Source organism: Protomyces lactucae-debilis, assembly GCF_002105105.1.
Source record: "Protomyces lactucae-debilis strain 12-1054 chromosome Unknown BCR37scaffold_10, whole genome shotgun sequence".
Classification (NCBI taxonomy): Eukaryota; Fungi; Ascomycota; class Taphrinomycetes; order Taphrinales; family Protomycetaceae; genus Protomyces; species Protomyces lactucae-debilis.
The window spans coordinates 51,105-66,653 of NW_024468002.1; the positions used below are offsets into that span (position 1 = coordinate 51,105).

General features: G+C 51.2%; 7 protein-coding genes across 7 annotated transcripts; 2 read left to right on the forward strand and 5 right to left on the reverse strand.

The window, feature by feature from the left end:
* Positions 1 to 133: 133 nt before the first annotated feature.
* Positions 134 to 2,971, reverse strand: BCR37DRAFT_379790 (Dynamin central region-domain-containing protein). Its single transcript, XM_040869341.1, has 3 exons — positions 2,701 to 2,971; positions 2,535 to 2,643; positions 134 to 2,490 (listed from the first exon to the last, which is right to left on the reverse strand). The coding sequence occupies exons 1-3, from the start codon at positions 2,863 to 2,865 to the stop codon at positions 245 to 247; spliced, it is 2,520 nt and encodes an 839-aa protein (XP_040725025.1). The 5' UTR covers positions 2,866 to 2,971; the 3' UTR covers positions 134 to 244.
* Positions 2,972 to 3,015: 44 nt separating this feature from the next.
* BCR37DRAFT_20926 (uncharacterized protein) lies at positions 3,016 to 4,285 on the reverse strand. The gene has a single exon (XM_040866409.1). The coding sequence runs from the start codon at positions 4,160 to 4,162 to the stop codon at positions 3,092 to 3,094; it is 1,071 nt and encodes a 356-aa protein (XP_040725026.1). The 5' UTR covers positions 4,163 to 4,285; the 3' UTR covers positions 3,016 to 3,091.
* A 41-nt stretch (positions 4,286 to 4,326) lies between these two features.
* On the reverse strand, positions 4,327 to 6,933 carry BCR37DRAFT_379792 (uncharacterized protein). Its single transcript, XM_040869342.1, has 4 exons — positions 6,348 to 6,933; positions 5,922 to 6,215; positions 5,679 to 5,879; positions 4,327 to 5,640 (listed from the first exon to the last, which is right to left on the reverse strand). The coding sequence occupies exons 1-4, from the start codon at positions 6,665 to 6,667 to the stop codon at positions 4,353 to 4,355; spliced, it is 2,103 nt and encodes a 700-aa protein (XP_040725027.1). The 5' UTR covers positions 6,668 to 6,933; the 3' UTR covers positions 4,327 to 4,352.
* Positions 6,934 to 7,043: 110 nt separating this feature from the next.
* On the forward strand, positions 7,044 to 7,318 carry BCR37DRAFT_392947 (uncharacterized protein; the record flags this gene model as incomplete). The annotated part of the gene is made up of 2 exons (XM_040871228.1): positions 7,044 to 7,179; positions 7,224 to 7,318. 2 exons carry the CDS (start codon positions 7,044 to 7,046, stop codon positions 7,316 to 7,318), a joined length of 231 nt encoding a protein of 76 aa, XP_040725028.1.
* On the reverse strand, positions 7,045 to 11,888 carry BCR37DRAFT_379793 (uncharacterized protein). The gene is made up of 2 exons (XM_040869343.1): positions 7,224 to 11,888; positions 7,045 to 7,179 (listed from the first exon to the last, which is right to left on the reverse strand). Exon 1 carries the CDS (start codon positions 11,858 to 11,860, stop codon positions 7,403 to 7,405), a length of 4,458 nt encoding a protein of 1,485 aa, XP_040725029.1. The 5' UTR covers positions 11,861 to 11,888; the 3' UTR covers positions 7,045 to 7,179; positions 7,224 to 7,402.
* Positions 11,889 to 11,959: 71 nt separating this feature from the next.
* BCR37DRAFT_379794 (peptidase S8/S53 domain-containing protein) lies at positions 11,960 to 14,639 on the reverse strand. The gene has a single exon (XM_040869344.1). The coding sequence runs from the start codon at positions 14,283 to 14,285 to the stop codon at positions 11,973 to 11,975; it is 2,313 nt and encodes a 770-aa protein (XP_040725030.1). The 5' UTR covers positions 14,286 to 14,639; the 3' UTR covers positions 11,960 to 11,972.
* Positions 14,546 to 15,493, forward strand: BCR37DRAFT_347733 (Vta1 like-domain-containing protein; the record flags this gene model as incomplete). Its single annotated transcript, XM_040867790.1, has 2 exons — positions 14,546 to 15,058; positions 15,158 to 15,493. 2 exons carry the CDS (start codon positions 14,546 to 14,548, stop codon positions 15,491 to 15,493), a joined length of 849 nt encoding a protein of 282 aa, XP_040725031.1.
* Positions 15,494 to 15,549: the final 56 nt, after the last annotated feature.

Consider the following 15,549-nt stretch of genomic DNA (forward strand, 5'->3'; position numbering starts at 1 on the left):
CGCAAAGAGGCCGAAGAGGGTAGGCGCGGGCGCGTTTCAAACGTGGATGCGCAGTGTTGTGCTTGTGAAGATGAGGATGAAAGCAGGCCGTGCTCGGTGAGTGAAGGATACGGATGGCAGCTGTCTCTTGCGCCCTGTCTCTGTGGCTCTGGTTGTCTACTTGCTGCTGCTGTTGGCTGCTCGTGTCAGTTGAGTCCCAACACAAAAAATTGGCCGCGACTGAGCGAGCTACACGGCTGATGGACTACAACACCTCCTGGATGATCTTGCTCGCCTCGCTGTACACGCCAAGCAGCGTCGCACACTTGTCTCGCTCCTGTGCAATCCCCTCATCCTCGTACAGCAGCATGTCAAAGTACTCCTCCTTGTACAGCTCAGCCACCAATCGATTTTGAATCGCACTCTTGCTGTGATTCACCAATAAATGCATCACAGCCTTGGGCACCTGGTCCTGTACCGTCTCCCTGACAATGTGGAAGTAACTAGAAATCAAATTTCGAATCAAATCCGTCTCCATTTGTTCCCGATCCGTCAGTTGGGGTTCCTGCATGTCAGCAGACATGCTGCTGGCAATATCCTCAGCTTGTCGCGTCATACTCGTCATTCGGAATCCATCATGCACCACTGCATGGTGGTCCATGGCCTGTGCACGCGGTGGTAATTGAGGAGCACCAGTGTGTTGTTGAGGGTCATGCTCCTTGCTGCCGAAAAAGTATGTCAAAAACCCATCTTTGGCATTCGCAGTAGTCCCTACTTGCGCCATACTAGACGTCCGTGTATGTCCATTCGTAGAAGGCTCTGAACCAAACTGATCACGACCATTGTCATTGTTGCCATCACCAGGTGCAGGCGACCCTGTACGCAATTTATACGCATCATGTGGTTTTGCATGCTTGCTCACAGACTCACGCTTCATGCGATCCGTTTGTGGTGTTTGCAGACCTGACCCATGGCTACCAGGCAATTGTGGCTGTTGCTCTCGAAGCCGTTGTTGCTCCTTATCACTCTTCTGCTGCAATACAGTCGATACTGCCCCTGCACCACCCAGGAAGTTCGGATGGTTCGTATTGATGTACGCACGCTGAATGGCAATCAGGCTCTCGACATAATCACTTGTTGGCTTAAGTCGTTCCCTTAAGAGATCAGACACCACCTCAATCAATCGCATCTGTAGTTTCGGGTACCGTGCAAGTTCATTCCCACCGCAAGCATGACAAATCTTCATGAGCTCCTCATATACAAGTTCCACGCATCGTTGACTCGGTGGTTCCAGTAATTGGATTTGTGGCTTTACAAGCAAGTCAAATGCCAACTCTGGGACGAATAATGAGGCGCGTGGACCTGTTGCATTGCGTATCGCTGTGCGAATATCACCCGTACTCAAATTGAACGTTGGGTCAATTTGTGAGAGGGCATTGCCATAGACTGCATGAAAGATGTGGTAGACACGCGCACCACCACTCAACTCCTTTGTTGAGATTTCAGAAGAGGTGCCATCAATGGAAGCAACAAAGCGTGTAGCGAAACGGGTCATGAGTTGTAAGATGGTTGAGCCGCGATGTGCCTTTCCCATCATCTCACCACCGAGCGTGTTGAGTTCATGCTGTGTTGAGCCAATCAGTGTATTCAGCCGAGCCTTGATATCGGGTAACTTCTCGCGGATATGCTGCATGAGGATTGTATTCAACGTCTTGGCAAGCACAGCCGTACCGCACTTGTTGCCGATATTGCGGTAAGCTGGGTGGTTGCCGAAAAACTCTCGTTCTGCACCGAGCGCATCGGCAAGCGGTTTGCCACCTTGGATGTCTTGCTGACTGCGATTGACACACCCAATGAAGCCAAGTTTGAGTGGATATACACGGCCAGAGAGGATGTCAAGCGCATTGGTGCCGTGATCCATCAAATCGAGCTTTGTCAAGACACCAATAGTTCTTTTCCCTTGTGGATCCACTTGTCGTGCTAGTTTCAGACCTTCCGAGTTGACGAGATCCACATTGGCTGGTGAGACAGCAAGGATAATGCTATTGGGCTTTGCAATATACTCCCTGATTAATGCCAGGACTTGACGCTCAATATCACCAGGCTGGTCACCAATTGGAATCTTGGTCAGTCCAGGCAAGTCCACCAGTGTCAAATTCAAAACATGCGGCGAGTAGATCTTGAGATGAATGGGCTGTCGATTGATACCCTTATTGAGGCCAGCAATGCGCGATGTCTCTTGCTCGATTTCTGTACGCACTTGATTGAAGTCTTGAAAACGACGCGAAGGGAGATGTAGGAATTCCGCCCATTCATCATCACCTTCAGCTTGTGTATTGGGCGTTACTGGCGACGGTGATTGCAGCGCAGACACCTGACGCGCTCCAGTCGACCCCGATCCACGCGGTGATTTTGACAAAGCACTCTTATGCGGCGCTGTATTGACGAGTTGTAGGATCAAGGGTCGTCTCGTCACAATACCTGTTCCTCGCGGTAAAAAGTCACGTCCCACTATAGATGCATTAGTGAGGCCTTCCCATCGAGTGACGACGTACCAATGTTTTCAAGGACAGAGGACTTGCCACTTGATTGACTGCCTACAACGACAACCTGCGGCAAGTCAATTGTATCAGAGCCGATCGTGTTGAAGACCAAATCTTGCAGCTAGCACATGCATTAGCCTTTTTCTGTTCTCAAAAAGCACGCAGATGATGAGCCTACCTTATTGACAAGCGGAATGAGGTCTTCCAGAGAATTAGACATCTTGTCGTTTGGCAGCGGCGTAACCATACTGGTCGAGGGCCGCCTGTCTGGTGTGTTGTAGGTGCCCAGGTCAAACGGCGAATCTGTATTGCCTGCGCGTGAAGGCGTGTAGCTTCTCTGCATACAAGCGCGTCCCTGACTCCTCGTCTCTTGTCCTTGTGCCTATGTCTCTCCCTGTCTGTTTGCTTCTTCAAGAGGCCTCCGTGGTTGTGTCTTGTGCTGAGTCGTCTGCTGCTTCTTGAATTTCGTCACAGGAGGAAAGAGCGAATAGACCAGACTGTAGCGAGACATGAGCTACAATAGCTAGACTACTCATCTACTGTCAATACTCGTCTTCATTCTCTAGTCATCACCCAGCAGACCGTGCAAAGGCCTTCTGCTTCATCTGCTCCCACTGCCCCTGCAACTCCTCCAACGTCCCTGTTCGCGCCTCCATCTCAGCTGTCACGCGCGCCACCTCCTCCTCCAGTTGTCGTACCGTCTCGTGCAGTATCCGAGCTTCCTCCTCTCGTGCAACAGCTAATGCGCTTCGATCTGCCTTGATAACCACAAGCTGCGCTGCTTGCTCTGTGCGCAATGCAGCAAGCTCACTCTGTGCTTGCTGTACACCCTTCTGCGAACTTGCATCACCCACAAGATCCTTCCTCAATGCTGCAAACTGTTCTTGTAACGCTGCAAGCTGTACGAGGTTTTCCTCTTTGAAGCGACGATGATGGTCTGCCAGGACAGCATGTTCCTGCTCAACTTGTTCTCGCATGGCCTTTTCCTTGACAATAGCTTCCTTCAAGGCCTCAATGGCCGTCACGTCGCCTTGACGAGCCTCCTCAATCGCTTGACGTGCCGCTTCCTCCTCCTTGAGCCTTCCTGCCAGTCGACCTTGCTCCGCAATCGCAGCAGAGAGCGCTTTATCACTTCTCGCTAGTGACAAAGCATGCGACCGACTTTCTACCCTCGCCGTCGACAACGTTCCCTCGATATCATCATACTTCACCTTGAGCGCTTCGCGTGCACCCTTTTCTGACTCAAATTGACGACGATACGACTCTGCCGTCAACTTGAGACCACTCATTTCATGCTGTAGGTGTTCAATCAGTTTCCCTGTACTGCTCGATCGTGCGCCATTCGTTGTGGGTGAGCGTAAGCTCCCTTGACTCGGTACGCGTGCTTCCAGCCCATTCGTACTGGAGGCCGGCCGTGTCGTTTTACTTGGCTGTAGAGGAGGCGGCGTGACACTGCGTTTATACCCACCCTGCCGTACCTGCTGGCTCAGCTTTTCGAGCCGTTGCAACTCAGTGGCGCTCTGACTGATTTCCTTGCGCAATCGATCAGCCTCTATCCGCGCCTCGTCACGCATCATCTGTGTTGTTTCGGCGTCTCTGTCTTGGTTTGAGGTTGTCGGCCGCATAGAATGATGGAGCATGATGCTTCCTCGCCCGTTCCAATCAGCTAGTCGCTTATACCTGTCTCAATGATTCTTGTATGGTCTATCCTGACTGGATGCCTCCCCCAATGCCTTCTTGACACCCTTGTACTCTGCTCTGATGCTGCAATGCCGTCCAGTCGCGACCCAAAAATCAAAATTCGCTGCGACGAGATGGAAATTGGGAAACCTACGCACCTACCTGCATGGGTACAGCAGCCTCCTGCTTGGCAACAGCCGCAGCATCAATCGCAGCAGGTCGCCATCGCTTCAAAATCTTCTCCTGTTGCGCCAACTCGGACTTGTCCTCCATGTACAGCCGCTCAACCACATCCAAGCATATCTCTCTGACGGGCGGTCGCAGCATCACCAGATACTGCAGTGTCGTATAGCCCAATGCTGACCGATCTGGATCCAGACAGAAGACTCTGAGCCTCCCAATCAATGAAACTGTCAAGTCTGGCAGATCCGACAGGAATCGCATAAATAATCGATCTTTCCCTTCAATAAATGGTAAAATGCCATCTAGGACGCGCAAAGCCAACGTCTCGTACCGACTAGGTTGCGCCATATCAGGTGCACGCGTCAAACACACTTGTTCGTGATACCATTCTTCAGTGAGCCACGCAGTACAGACATCCAGTCGACTCCTGAAATCCTGCATGATATACGCATACAGCATCTCTCGCGCCGCTTGAGACACACCACCAACAGACCCATTTTTACTTAATGCTTGACCAGACTTAGCCGACTCCTCCAAACCTTCCCTGCCAAGTCCACGACTTGCAAGCCGAATCGTCATAAACAACCAACTCTCCTTATCCCACGCTGCACCCAAGCGTTTTGCAAGACCACCCGGACGTTGCTGCTTTCCAGTGACTCCCAGAGATTGACTGCTAGCCGCTTCAGCTGTTGCACGACTCGCTAGAACACGCGCACAGAGGGACGTACACAACTGTTGTAACGTGGCAGGTGTCTGTTCCGGTGGTTCAGGCATTTTGAAGACTTGTGCAAACACGGGGGCTTGCAACGACGTATCCGCAGACTTACCCGGAACAAGATCAGTGGCTGTTGTAGCAGCTGCTGAAGCACGAAGTTGAACAGCTGCATACCGATCGCGTGTTGTCTGCACGGCAGCAGCCAATTTCTCCAAGTCAACAGCGGCAAGGGATGCCAATACGATTTGATTGACGAGATGGGAAGGCAGTTGATGGACGTCAAAGGCAGCCAAGGCATTGTCATTAGCCAAATTGAATACAGTTGCCAGTGACACAGGACCTTCTGGTAGTGGCGGGATGGATAGGACATTGGGAGTGGGTGTGCCGCGACCATCTACGGCATCACCGAGTTTCAGTCGTTTAGCTGTTGGATCGGTCGCTTCGACAGCGGCTCTCTTCTTGTTCAGCTCTTCATCTCTGCGTGCGGTGCCGAGGAGGTTTTGTTGTATGCGGTTGCCAAGTGGACCAGCGGCATTGTGTCTGCTTGTTAGTTGAGCTCATAGCAGGATGAAGCATACTTGAGGAGATGTGTCAGAGCAAGTCGAATAGTCTTATCAACAAACTTGGCTTGCAATTTGGCCTTCATAGTACCATCTTGCTCCACGAGCTTGCTTGTATCCAGTGCTAGTATAGCGCTAATGATCTTGTTTGCAGCACTGGGTCGAATTTTGACTAGTACACAGAGACAGTTGATGCAAGCCGTTAATATACCAGGAATACTGCACGTCAGCAAATCATACACAAGGGATCAGCAGACATACGTTGGTTGGTCAGTCAGGGTGAAGCACATCCGGTCCAGCAAACCCTGCGCTTCAGCAGTCAACTCTGTTTCGTGCAATAGCGGGTGCTGTGGTTGCACGAGCAGCAAGGATATATCCAACTTATCTGCTAGTCGTGGATCCTTGGCACCCTTCATTTGCGTTGCAATCACACGTTGAGCGAATTTGAAGCAGCAGACACGAAGGCCCTCGTGTGCACCATCCCAGTAGCCCATGATGGCTGATTTCAGGGCCGATGTACGTTTCCAAATCTCACTTGCTTGTGGATGTAAGGCTCTGTAAAATGGTCAGCTTTGTTCAATTGCAGTGGTCGCATTCCCCTGCCCCATCTTGAAGTTGGCGGCGTACCTGAAAGGCAGCACATCAAAGCCAGACGAGTCAGGCAATGTTGTGGTGGAGACTACATACACATGTCGGAAGAGAAGCGGATAGGCAATTGTTGCAGCCTGAATGACACTCTTTGTCGTTGGTACATCGCGCCCTTGTACCATGAGCGTGCACAGTGTCTCGAGGCATTTGAGTGACAAATCCAACTTGGCCTCTGTATCTAATTGCACGCTCGAAAAGGCTTGAAGAAGAAAGTCGGCAACCCATCGTTGAACAACGACTTCAGGATCGCTCGTCAAAGGCAATAAGCCGACGACTATCTGTGTAAAGAAGGACGGATCATTGTCGACGAGGTCTTTCGCTTGTTGAAGCTGCTTGAGTCTTGACGCAACAGCATTCATCTGTTATGAACTGCGCGTTGTATTCTGTCGGCAGTCCCTGACTAGTGCGCGTGTCGATACGTCTGCAGATGCTTCCAAGGTACGAAACAATCAGAATTTGATCACGGCTTCTTCTCCCTTGCGCTTTGCTCCCTTCTCCGCCGGAACTTAACACACCACCTTCTCTGAGTCTGATGTCGAGCTACAATGTCACGCGGACGCGCCCAGCAGGCTACTGTCTGGAGATGATGAAGGGGGAGAGTGAGCAGACTGTGAGCTGGTCGTTGAGTGTTCGTGGTGGTCGTTGTATTTTCCCACGCTGCCGACCTGCGACAGATGCGACGAGGCGCCCTGAACAGCGACGTACAAGGGTACTCTCCATTGCTGTGCAATACAAATGGCCCAAGGGACACACTCCTACCACAATCCGCGCGGCTTCGGTGTTTCGGACGCGCTGAAGCGGGCACGCAGTCCATACAAACTCGGCAATGCGGCCATCGGTCTTGCCCTCGTCGGCTTCATCGCTTCAGTCTGTAAGGCAAAGTCACACACGTTCGGCTCAAGACTAACAACAAAGACACTTACTCCATCACAGCGGTCAAGCAAGATGATTTCTCCGATGTCGTACTACCAAACGCGCCGTCACAAGTTCAGCGTGCCAAAGAACAATAATGATTACATTGCATCAGCATCTCATTTATAGCGCTTGTTCCTCATCATGCACATATCATCATCTTTGCCATCCTAAGCTAGCCATTACAAGTCATCATCGTCCGACAATAAACCAGCATCTTCCCGAGCCAGTGGGTCATACCCGCTGCGTGCAAATGAACCGCGCGAGTCAAAGGGACTCGACCGACCAAAGCGACGTGACACTGCCCCATAGGTCAGTTTCGCCATCATGGGTATTGCAGACAAGAGTGCAACCACCGCAGAAATCGCAATGATAGGGTACTCCAGCAAATCTGCCGCTGAGGGCCGTCCTGGACCTGCACCAAGCGCATCATCGCCAAGTCTGATTTGACCCAATTGACTGTATCCCATGCGCTGATAGACAATGTAACCGACGCACCCAGCCAAGCCAAATGGCAATGCAACCAGCATGAATAACCAAAATCCACCCAGACGCTTCCGAGACTTGCGGAACTCTTCTTCATGTCCGGGACAAGGATGCCGCGTGCCTTCGTCGACTGCTTGACCGCCAGTACACGTCGTCAAAGGAATCTTGCGGTAGCCAGTAGGTTCCATCCAGTCAACAACGCCCTCTTGTGTACAAATCTGCGCGTGATCTGGTGGCGCCAGCCCTGGAATCAATTGGCAGGTTCCGTCTGAAGCGCGCTGATAATTGAAGTCGCACTCAAAGTCATAATGAGAGCAGGTACAGTTCTGCAAGACCTTGTGTAGCGCAGGGATCTTGCTGCCAACATAACACGTCTTGGCAGGATCCTTGCGATGATACTCGGCAACATGACCGAACAAGCACTTGTTCTCGTTGGATGGATGCGATGGCGTCCAAAGGTAAAAGTCAGTATGGCTCTTGTCGTTTTCGTCGAGCTCACATTTCCGGTCCGTCAAACCGGCAAAGTCGAGACTGATGGTACGCATCTCGTCTTTGCTTGATTCTGGCTTGGCATAAAGCAGAAATCGGCGACTCGTATCAGACGGGACCGTGGAAATGTCGTGGATGAGCATCTTTTCGCCAGCAAAAATGTGTTCTTGCCAGGAAGCGCCGTCATCGGTCGAGTAGAGCACACGATCCGTCGGCTCACCATCCTTGACCACCACAACAATGCTACCTTGGTCTCCAAACTCCCACTGGTAGGGTCCCTTGTGCACTTCTCGCCAAGTGATGCCGCCATCTGAGCTGATGAATGTATTGCTCTCTTCGTAGCTTGAGACTTCAGATCCGACAGAGCCAACACCAAGCATCATTCCAACAGCTGAGCCAGAGGAGTAGGTGTCCCGCACATCAGCACGCTCAGTGTAGCCGTGCAAATTCAGCGAACACTTGTCGAGACTGCCTGCACAGCTGAAGCCTTTGCCTTCCGAGTCAGTCTTTGGTGGGGTTAAGTAGTTCCAAACACCGCCATCGTTGTGCGTCATCTGCGTACGCAGAGCTTTGCGCACACCTTTGCTGAGCACATCTGCATGATTCGCAACAGTATTCACCACAGCGACGCCTTCCAAGCCTTGCAACTTTTCAAAGTCGACATAGCCACTCGAGTCGCGATTTACAAAATCAAGCGAGGTAACGTAATAGGTACCATTCGAGTTGGACTTGAGTACAGATCCCCATTCTTGGCCTTTGTGGGCATTCGTCGTGATGTGTAGGAAGATGGCCTTTGTGACAGAGTCGAGCACTGTGAAGGCCTGCTGATGATCAACTGAGAATTTGGGAGGAAATTGTGCAACAGCGAAGGTTTCACCATCAATAGATGACTGCATTTGCAACTGCTTGCCCTCAGCAATCTCTGCAACAACAATGAACTCTTCAAAGACGGCAAAGCCAACAATACTCGTAAACAACGTAACTGTATTTTCAAAGTAGTCGACCGAGGAAAAGAGCTGCAAGGCATCCGTGTCTGATTCTGGTACCCAGGCAGAGCAGTAGATGAGTTTGGAGTCCGCCTGAACTTTGGTCGATCCAATATAGCGACAATCATCTGTATAATCAAGAAGCTTATCCCAAGACTCGCCACCATCTTCTGTGTAAAAGGAGGTCGGACGACACTCGCCCTCGGTTTTGGACTCACAGCCCATCTCGCCCGTAAACAGCATACGGGTTGACTTGGCGGCATGAAAGTCGAGGATATCCTTGCCATGTCTATTGGGTGGCGATGGCATCTCTAGGGGTGTGATTGTCTTGGCGCGATCCTTTGAATAGAAGGCTCCTTTACCAGAGGTGAAGAAGTACACCCTGTCCTTGAAGTGTCTGTTGGGAACAACAGCGACGATTGAAGAGTCTTTGAGTATTTGCTCCCAAACCTTGCCACCGTCATGACTCTTGTACACATGATCACTGTCAAGCACCATGATGATGGTCTCGTCACTGCCAGAAGAAGTCTCCGAGCGCTCTAAGTAGTAATACTGTCGAACGTGGCCGTCAAAGTCGGTCGTCTTGGTGATGATCTTGCCATCTGCTTCCGGGGCGTCTCCTTCAGGTGAATCGCCGCCCTCGCAGTCACGTTCAATCGGCGCATCCATAGTGACACCCTTTTCCCTATTGCAAGTGTTTCCAGGGATGAGTCGGTAGCCACTTGGACCTTCGAACGTCTTGGCACCGTCCTTGCAAGCATCTTTTGGCCTAATGAGAGACAGCTTGGCCGGCAGACACTTTCCGTCCTTGCGCTCGAAATTGTAGTCGCACTCGAAGTCAGTGTCGGTACAGGGACAGTCTTCTTCGTAAGCTGCAGGGTCATCGTATATCTCGCCGACATAGCAATCGCGATCCGCTTTCTTCCGCCAAAAGAATTGTCTGTGGCCCATCAAACAAGTCGGATTGCCAACAGGATCGTAGCGAGCGTACCACTTTTCAAAGTCACTCTCCTTGTCGTCCGTTTTATCGAGCTTGCATTTGTTGCTGCGCATACCGGTAAAGTCGATCGAAAAGACGTATGCGTTGTTTTCGTCTTCTTCTCCCTTGCCCCGGCTTGCCACAAGCGTAAACTTTTCAGTGGTCGAGTCGGGTGTCGTGGTAAGGATCCGCGCACGCACCTTGATGCCAAGGTCAATTGAATCCCAGTCTTTTCCTCTATTGAAGGAGTAGAAGACTTTATCAGTAGCGTCCTCGTCAAATACAGCAACAAGAACACTGCCTTGATCTCCCCATTCGTACTTGTGAGCTTCTTTTTTCGTTAAGCGCCAGGTCGCACCGGCATCCTCGGAAATGAACAAGTCACATTCGTCGTACGGAAGCAGGTACTCGCCAACACTACCCACACCCATCAAAATGCCTGGTACTGTGCTGCTGAAAATTCGACCGGCATTGTGAGGTGCGGCCGCAGAATACAGGTGAAGCGAGCAATCCTCGTCGCTGACCTTGCATTTACTGTCCTCTGGAGCTTTGAGTGGCTGCCATTTCCGGCCATCATCGAATGAGATGCGTGACTGCAGCTTCTTGTTCACTGAGCGACTCTTGGACATTTCCTTGTGGTTGGAGACAATATTGGTAAGGACAATGCCCTCCACGTTGGCAACATTCTCAAAGTCGACAATGCCCAGGTCATTGCGATTGGTGAAGTCAATGCTCTTCGTGAAGTAAGTGCCATTCGAATTTGACAGAAAGAGAGCTCCAAATGAATGGCTTTGCTGCACGTCAACCTGGATGCCATAAGGCCGCGACTCGAGAATGGTGTATGCATCCTCCTTAAGTCCATCTTGATCATGCGGAAATTGAGCCACGTCCCACAACTCACCATCGTCGGTCACATAAAGCACCATCTCATCTGTGCCTGGCGACCTGGTAGCAGCAACAATGAAAGTCTGCACCGCTCCCAACCCAATCACACCACGGATAGGGCCATTGTCGCTTGAAATGTGCGTCTCTGTCTTGAACCAGTCGTGTGAAGCCATAAGCCGCAGGTTAAGCGGGAACTTTTGCTTCGAGTCAGCATCCTCGTCAACGCACAGCACTGCATCCTTGGCGCCTTCCTTGAAGACCTTTGTAGATCTCGCAAAGATACAGTTTTGTGTATGCTCGCGCATCTTGCTTGGCTTACTGTCAAACATGTCTGTTGTGTAGTACGTCGTGTCGTAACAGTGCCGACCCCAGAAGCCACCCTTGCCGTCGCACTCTTCACCGGCAAACAAGATATGACCGTGCTTTTTCGCATTGAACGCGAGTGGCGTCTGTACTTGAGATTGCGGCAATGGCGTCTTGAATTCCTTCCATGAAGCACCACGATCTGTCGTTTTGTAATGTACCTTGTCGGGTCCCATGACAAATGCTACCTTGTCACTGAATGGATGCAACAAGATGCCTGTGACAAATTTATCAGGGACATTCTCGACTGGCTTCCAATTGACGCCATCGTCTTCTGAGCGCAATAGTCTGCCATGCCGGCCGTCGTGGTATAGTATGACGGAACTGTCCTCAAAGTATGTATATCTCTGGGGCAATGTGTCAAACCCCGTCTTCTTGACAACGGGGCCCTTTGCTGCCTCTCCCAGGGCACATAGACCAGCCAGCCAGTAGCCTATCCTCCAGAGCCGCATGCTGGGCGTGTTGCTATGAGGATGCGACCATGACGCTGCTACTGTGGTTCAGTTGCCAGCTTCAAATTCACGTGAGAAGGAAGTTCAGATGAGCAGAAAGCTCTACCAAGTCCTATAAATGTCTCCCGGCGAGTGGATCTAGCTCGTCCAGGTCTTGTATTGATTCATCATCAGAGTCATTCACTGCAAAGGCATCGTACAGCTCACCAGCCTGACCGCCCGACGCACGCAGCTCCTTGAACTCATAGTCTTCGCGCGACACGGTTTGCGTACGCCGTGCATAGAGCCACCAGAAGAGCGCCACGAACAGAACGAACGCAACACTCGCAGCAGCAGCCACGTAGATCCATACAGCTTTCTTTGAAGACCATTTCAAAGGCTTCTTTTCGTCTTGAATGTCATCCGGCAGAGGCTGAATGATGGTGGTCGGCATGGGTTCCGGTTCCTTGTTGTGCGATGCTGGCGCTTCCTCCGGTTTCTCAACAATCGGCCGATCAGGCACTGGCATATCGGGCGTACTGGTAGGAAGCGCCACTTTCGGCAGAGTCGGCTTGGATGTGACCTCCACAGTCGCTGATGTTGTCGCCACTGGCTCTTGTACCACTTCGCCTGGAATTGGGAGCTTCTTGACCTTTGTTGCATCTCGAGATTCGCCCCATAGCGTCATGGTCCAGTCCAAAAATTTGCCAGATTGGCTATTTTCCTCATGATCACCAACCACGAGCTGCCAATTGCCCACGCCATCTTCACCCCAGTGTTTGACTGTCATGAATGTCCAATCGACAAAGCCCGTATCTGCCACATCCCTTGATCGCATCGTCGCCAAGCTTGAGCGGATTCCATGGGGTGAGTAGAGGTCTACAGTCACATCGCCACGCCGTTGATGCTGAATATTGACCGTCACAGTGACATGCTCGACTCGTTCAAGGTTGGCTTCCTTGAGGTGATCCTGGGTCACTTCGAAGGTAGACTTGACCTCCTTGTGCTCTGCATCACCCAGCAGTGTTTCCACAACGATTTTAGGGGTATTAAACCAAGACTGCGGCTTCACCAAGTTCCACGTCTTGGCCGTTTCGACGATCGCCCAGGCGTCCATCTTTCCATATCCGTATTTGTGATTAAATCGGTACCCAGCTGGCGTATCCTCCCAGTCTGTATCTTCTAGGTCCATAGGTATGGCTGTTTGCATGCACAAGTACTGTAAATCCCGCCAAGTCAAATCTGGACGCTCGCCAAGGACGAGTGCAAAGATGCCAGCGCCAATGGGTGCAGCGGCGGATGTTCCACCATGAGAGGTGGCGCACTTGCCACCGACATCGGTTGTGTGGATATAAGAACCAGCGCCTGATGAATAGGTGACTGCAAGCTGTGCTGCACAGAGTTCAGAGTAGGACGGATGCCGGTCGACTCGATCGATACCGCCAATGGTGATGCTGAAGATGCTGTTTGTGTAGCCATCGAAATTGCAATTATCGCCATACATGGCGCCGTTGCCACTTGCAAAGACAAAGATACTGCCCTTGCCGCCTCGACCTTCTTGCACACCATGAACTATAGCACGCTTGATGAGATCATGTGGACCTTCCATCGTCTTGCCATCATCGGTGGGTCCCCAGGAACAAGAATAAATCCAATTGTTTTCCATGTCATAGTTGAGGGAGATGGCTTCATCGCCGTCAGTAATGACACCAGATAATATGCGCAAGCCAGAAACCTTGGCTTCATATGCAATACCAATACCGCACACATCATTGCGTACGGCTGCAATTTCGCCAGCACACCGTGTGCCGTGATAATCATCAAACAACTTTGGTACCGGTACCGGGTTGTGATCGTTGAAGTCATAAGAACCCTCTGCATAGTAATTCGCCGCAAGATCTTCCGAGTTCATGTCGATACCATCGTCAATCAGGGCAACAACGGCGCCTTTCCCCAGAATGCCTTGTTCCCAGACACCCGTCACATTGATATCCAACCCTGCATCACGCCTATTGAATAGATACCATTGCTGATAGAGTATCGGATCGTGAATATCTTGCCGCTGTTGTACACCTGTGATGAAGTCAACAAGAACCTTACTCTCATCCAGCTGCACCGCCGACTGATCCACAGTTTGCCGAGGTACAGCACCTCGCTTGACGCGTTGCCGTGGTAATTGTGGAATCAAGTAAGGCACCCTATCATCTCGCTTATGTAGATGCAAGCCATTCTCTTTCCCTACAGAGACCATATAATGATTCGGCAGCGTGCCAAAGGGATGTTCGAGGGTTGCGCCAAGATTCCTGAGGACATCATCAAGATTCGCTCCATGCGCTAGCTCGAGCGCGTAGTAATCGCGATGCTCATAGTCTCTGGGCCTTGTATGTGCCGCTGCTGAATAGCCTGATGCGAACACTGCCAGCAGCGAGAGCGCATAAAGTCTCATGAAAGGTGAGCGGACCAGTGATTGATACCAGGGATGACCAAGAAGGAAGGTAGATTGCTGAGAGAGGTCTAAAACTGGATGCGTGCTTAAAGCCGGGCAAGGAATAGTTAGTGTCAGGGCTGGTCGTGCCTTTTGCTGCGGATGATGAGCTGCATTTGTGCGTTGTCTCCCCCCAGATTCTGACGCACACCAGCACACTTTTAGAGCTGGATCTTGCTGAACTGTGCTAGACAGCCAGGCTTTGTGCTGAAAGCCTCAGCATGTCGTTTCCTGAAGAGCTAAAACATCTACGTCCTATAGCGACGCGTGCCGATGAGCTAGAACAGATCGAGCCTGCTATTGCGTACTGGTCACGCTACTATATTGTCCAAAAAGCTGTTGCTCAAAAAGTTCGCAGTGCAGCAGTGGATGGCTACCTCTCTTCTCTACTAGATGGCCTAGAATCTATGCGAAAGAAGCACAAGGGTCTCACTGAGATTGAAGACGATGCAGCAGGAAAGTCAAAAGTCACTTCATTTGCCCTCAAAGTGTTTGACAATGCTAATCGTGAGGAGAAAGCTGCTCGAGCAACACAATCTACGGCAGCCAAATTCCTTGCTGCAGCGGGTTTCCTTGAGCTGTGCAGTTGTTTCGGTGCTGTGGAGAAGGAGTTGGCTGATAAGCGCAAGTATGCAAAGGTCCAAGCAATGCGTATTCAATCTGCTTTTGCAGCTGGGAAGGATCCGAATCAGAAGAGACGTGATGCGTTGCCTGTTGAAGCGGCTGCACCGACCGTAGCAGAACAGGCAGAGTTGGATGCGCTGATGCAAGGGACTGTTCAAGACGCAAGTATAGGTGCAGATGTCAGTGCTCCGTCGACGCTGCAACCAGAGACAATGCGTGATCTATCAGCCACCAATCCCTACTTTCCCTCCGTTGAAGACGACAAAGAGATTGCGCCTGCGAGCACTTCGCCTGAGTCCTATGGTGCATCCATTCTTCGGCCCTCTTCGCCACCGCCAACCAAGCAACTGAACGTACCTGCCAATATACCTGTCGTGAATATGCCTCCAGCACCTGCACTCATCGAGCCGGTTCAAGAAGTATCACAGGATGATATCGATGCAGCCATCAAACACACAAAATGGGCAGTCAGCGCTTTGAATTTCGAGGATATCGAGACTGGTATCGCTGAGCTGAAAAAGGCATTGGCTTCTCTTGGAGCTTGATGATGCAAGTTACCTGAAGACCTTTTGTTGTTGCAGGCTACGGAGTTTCGCGATCA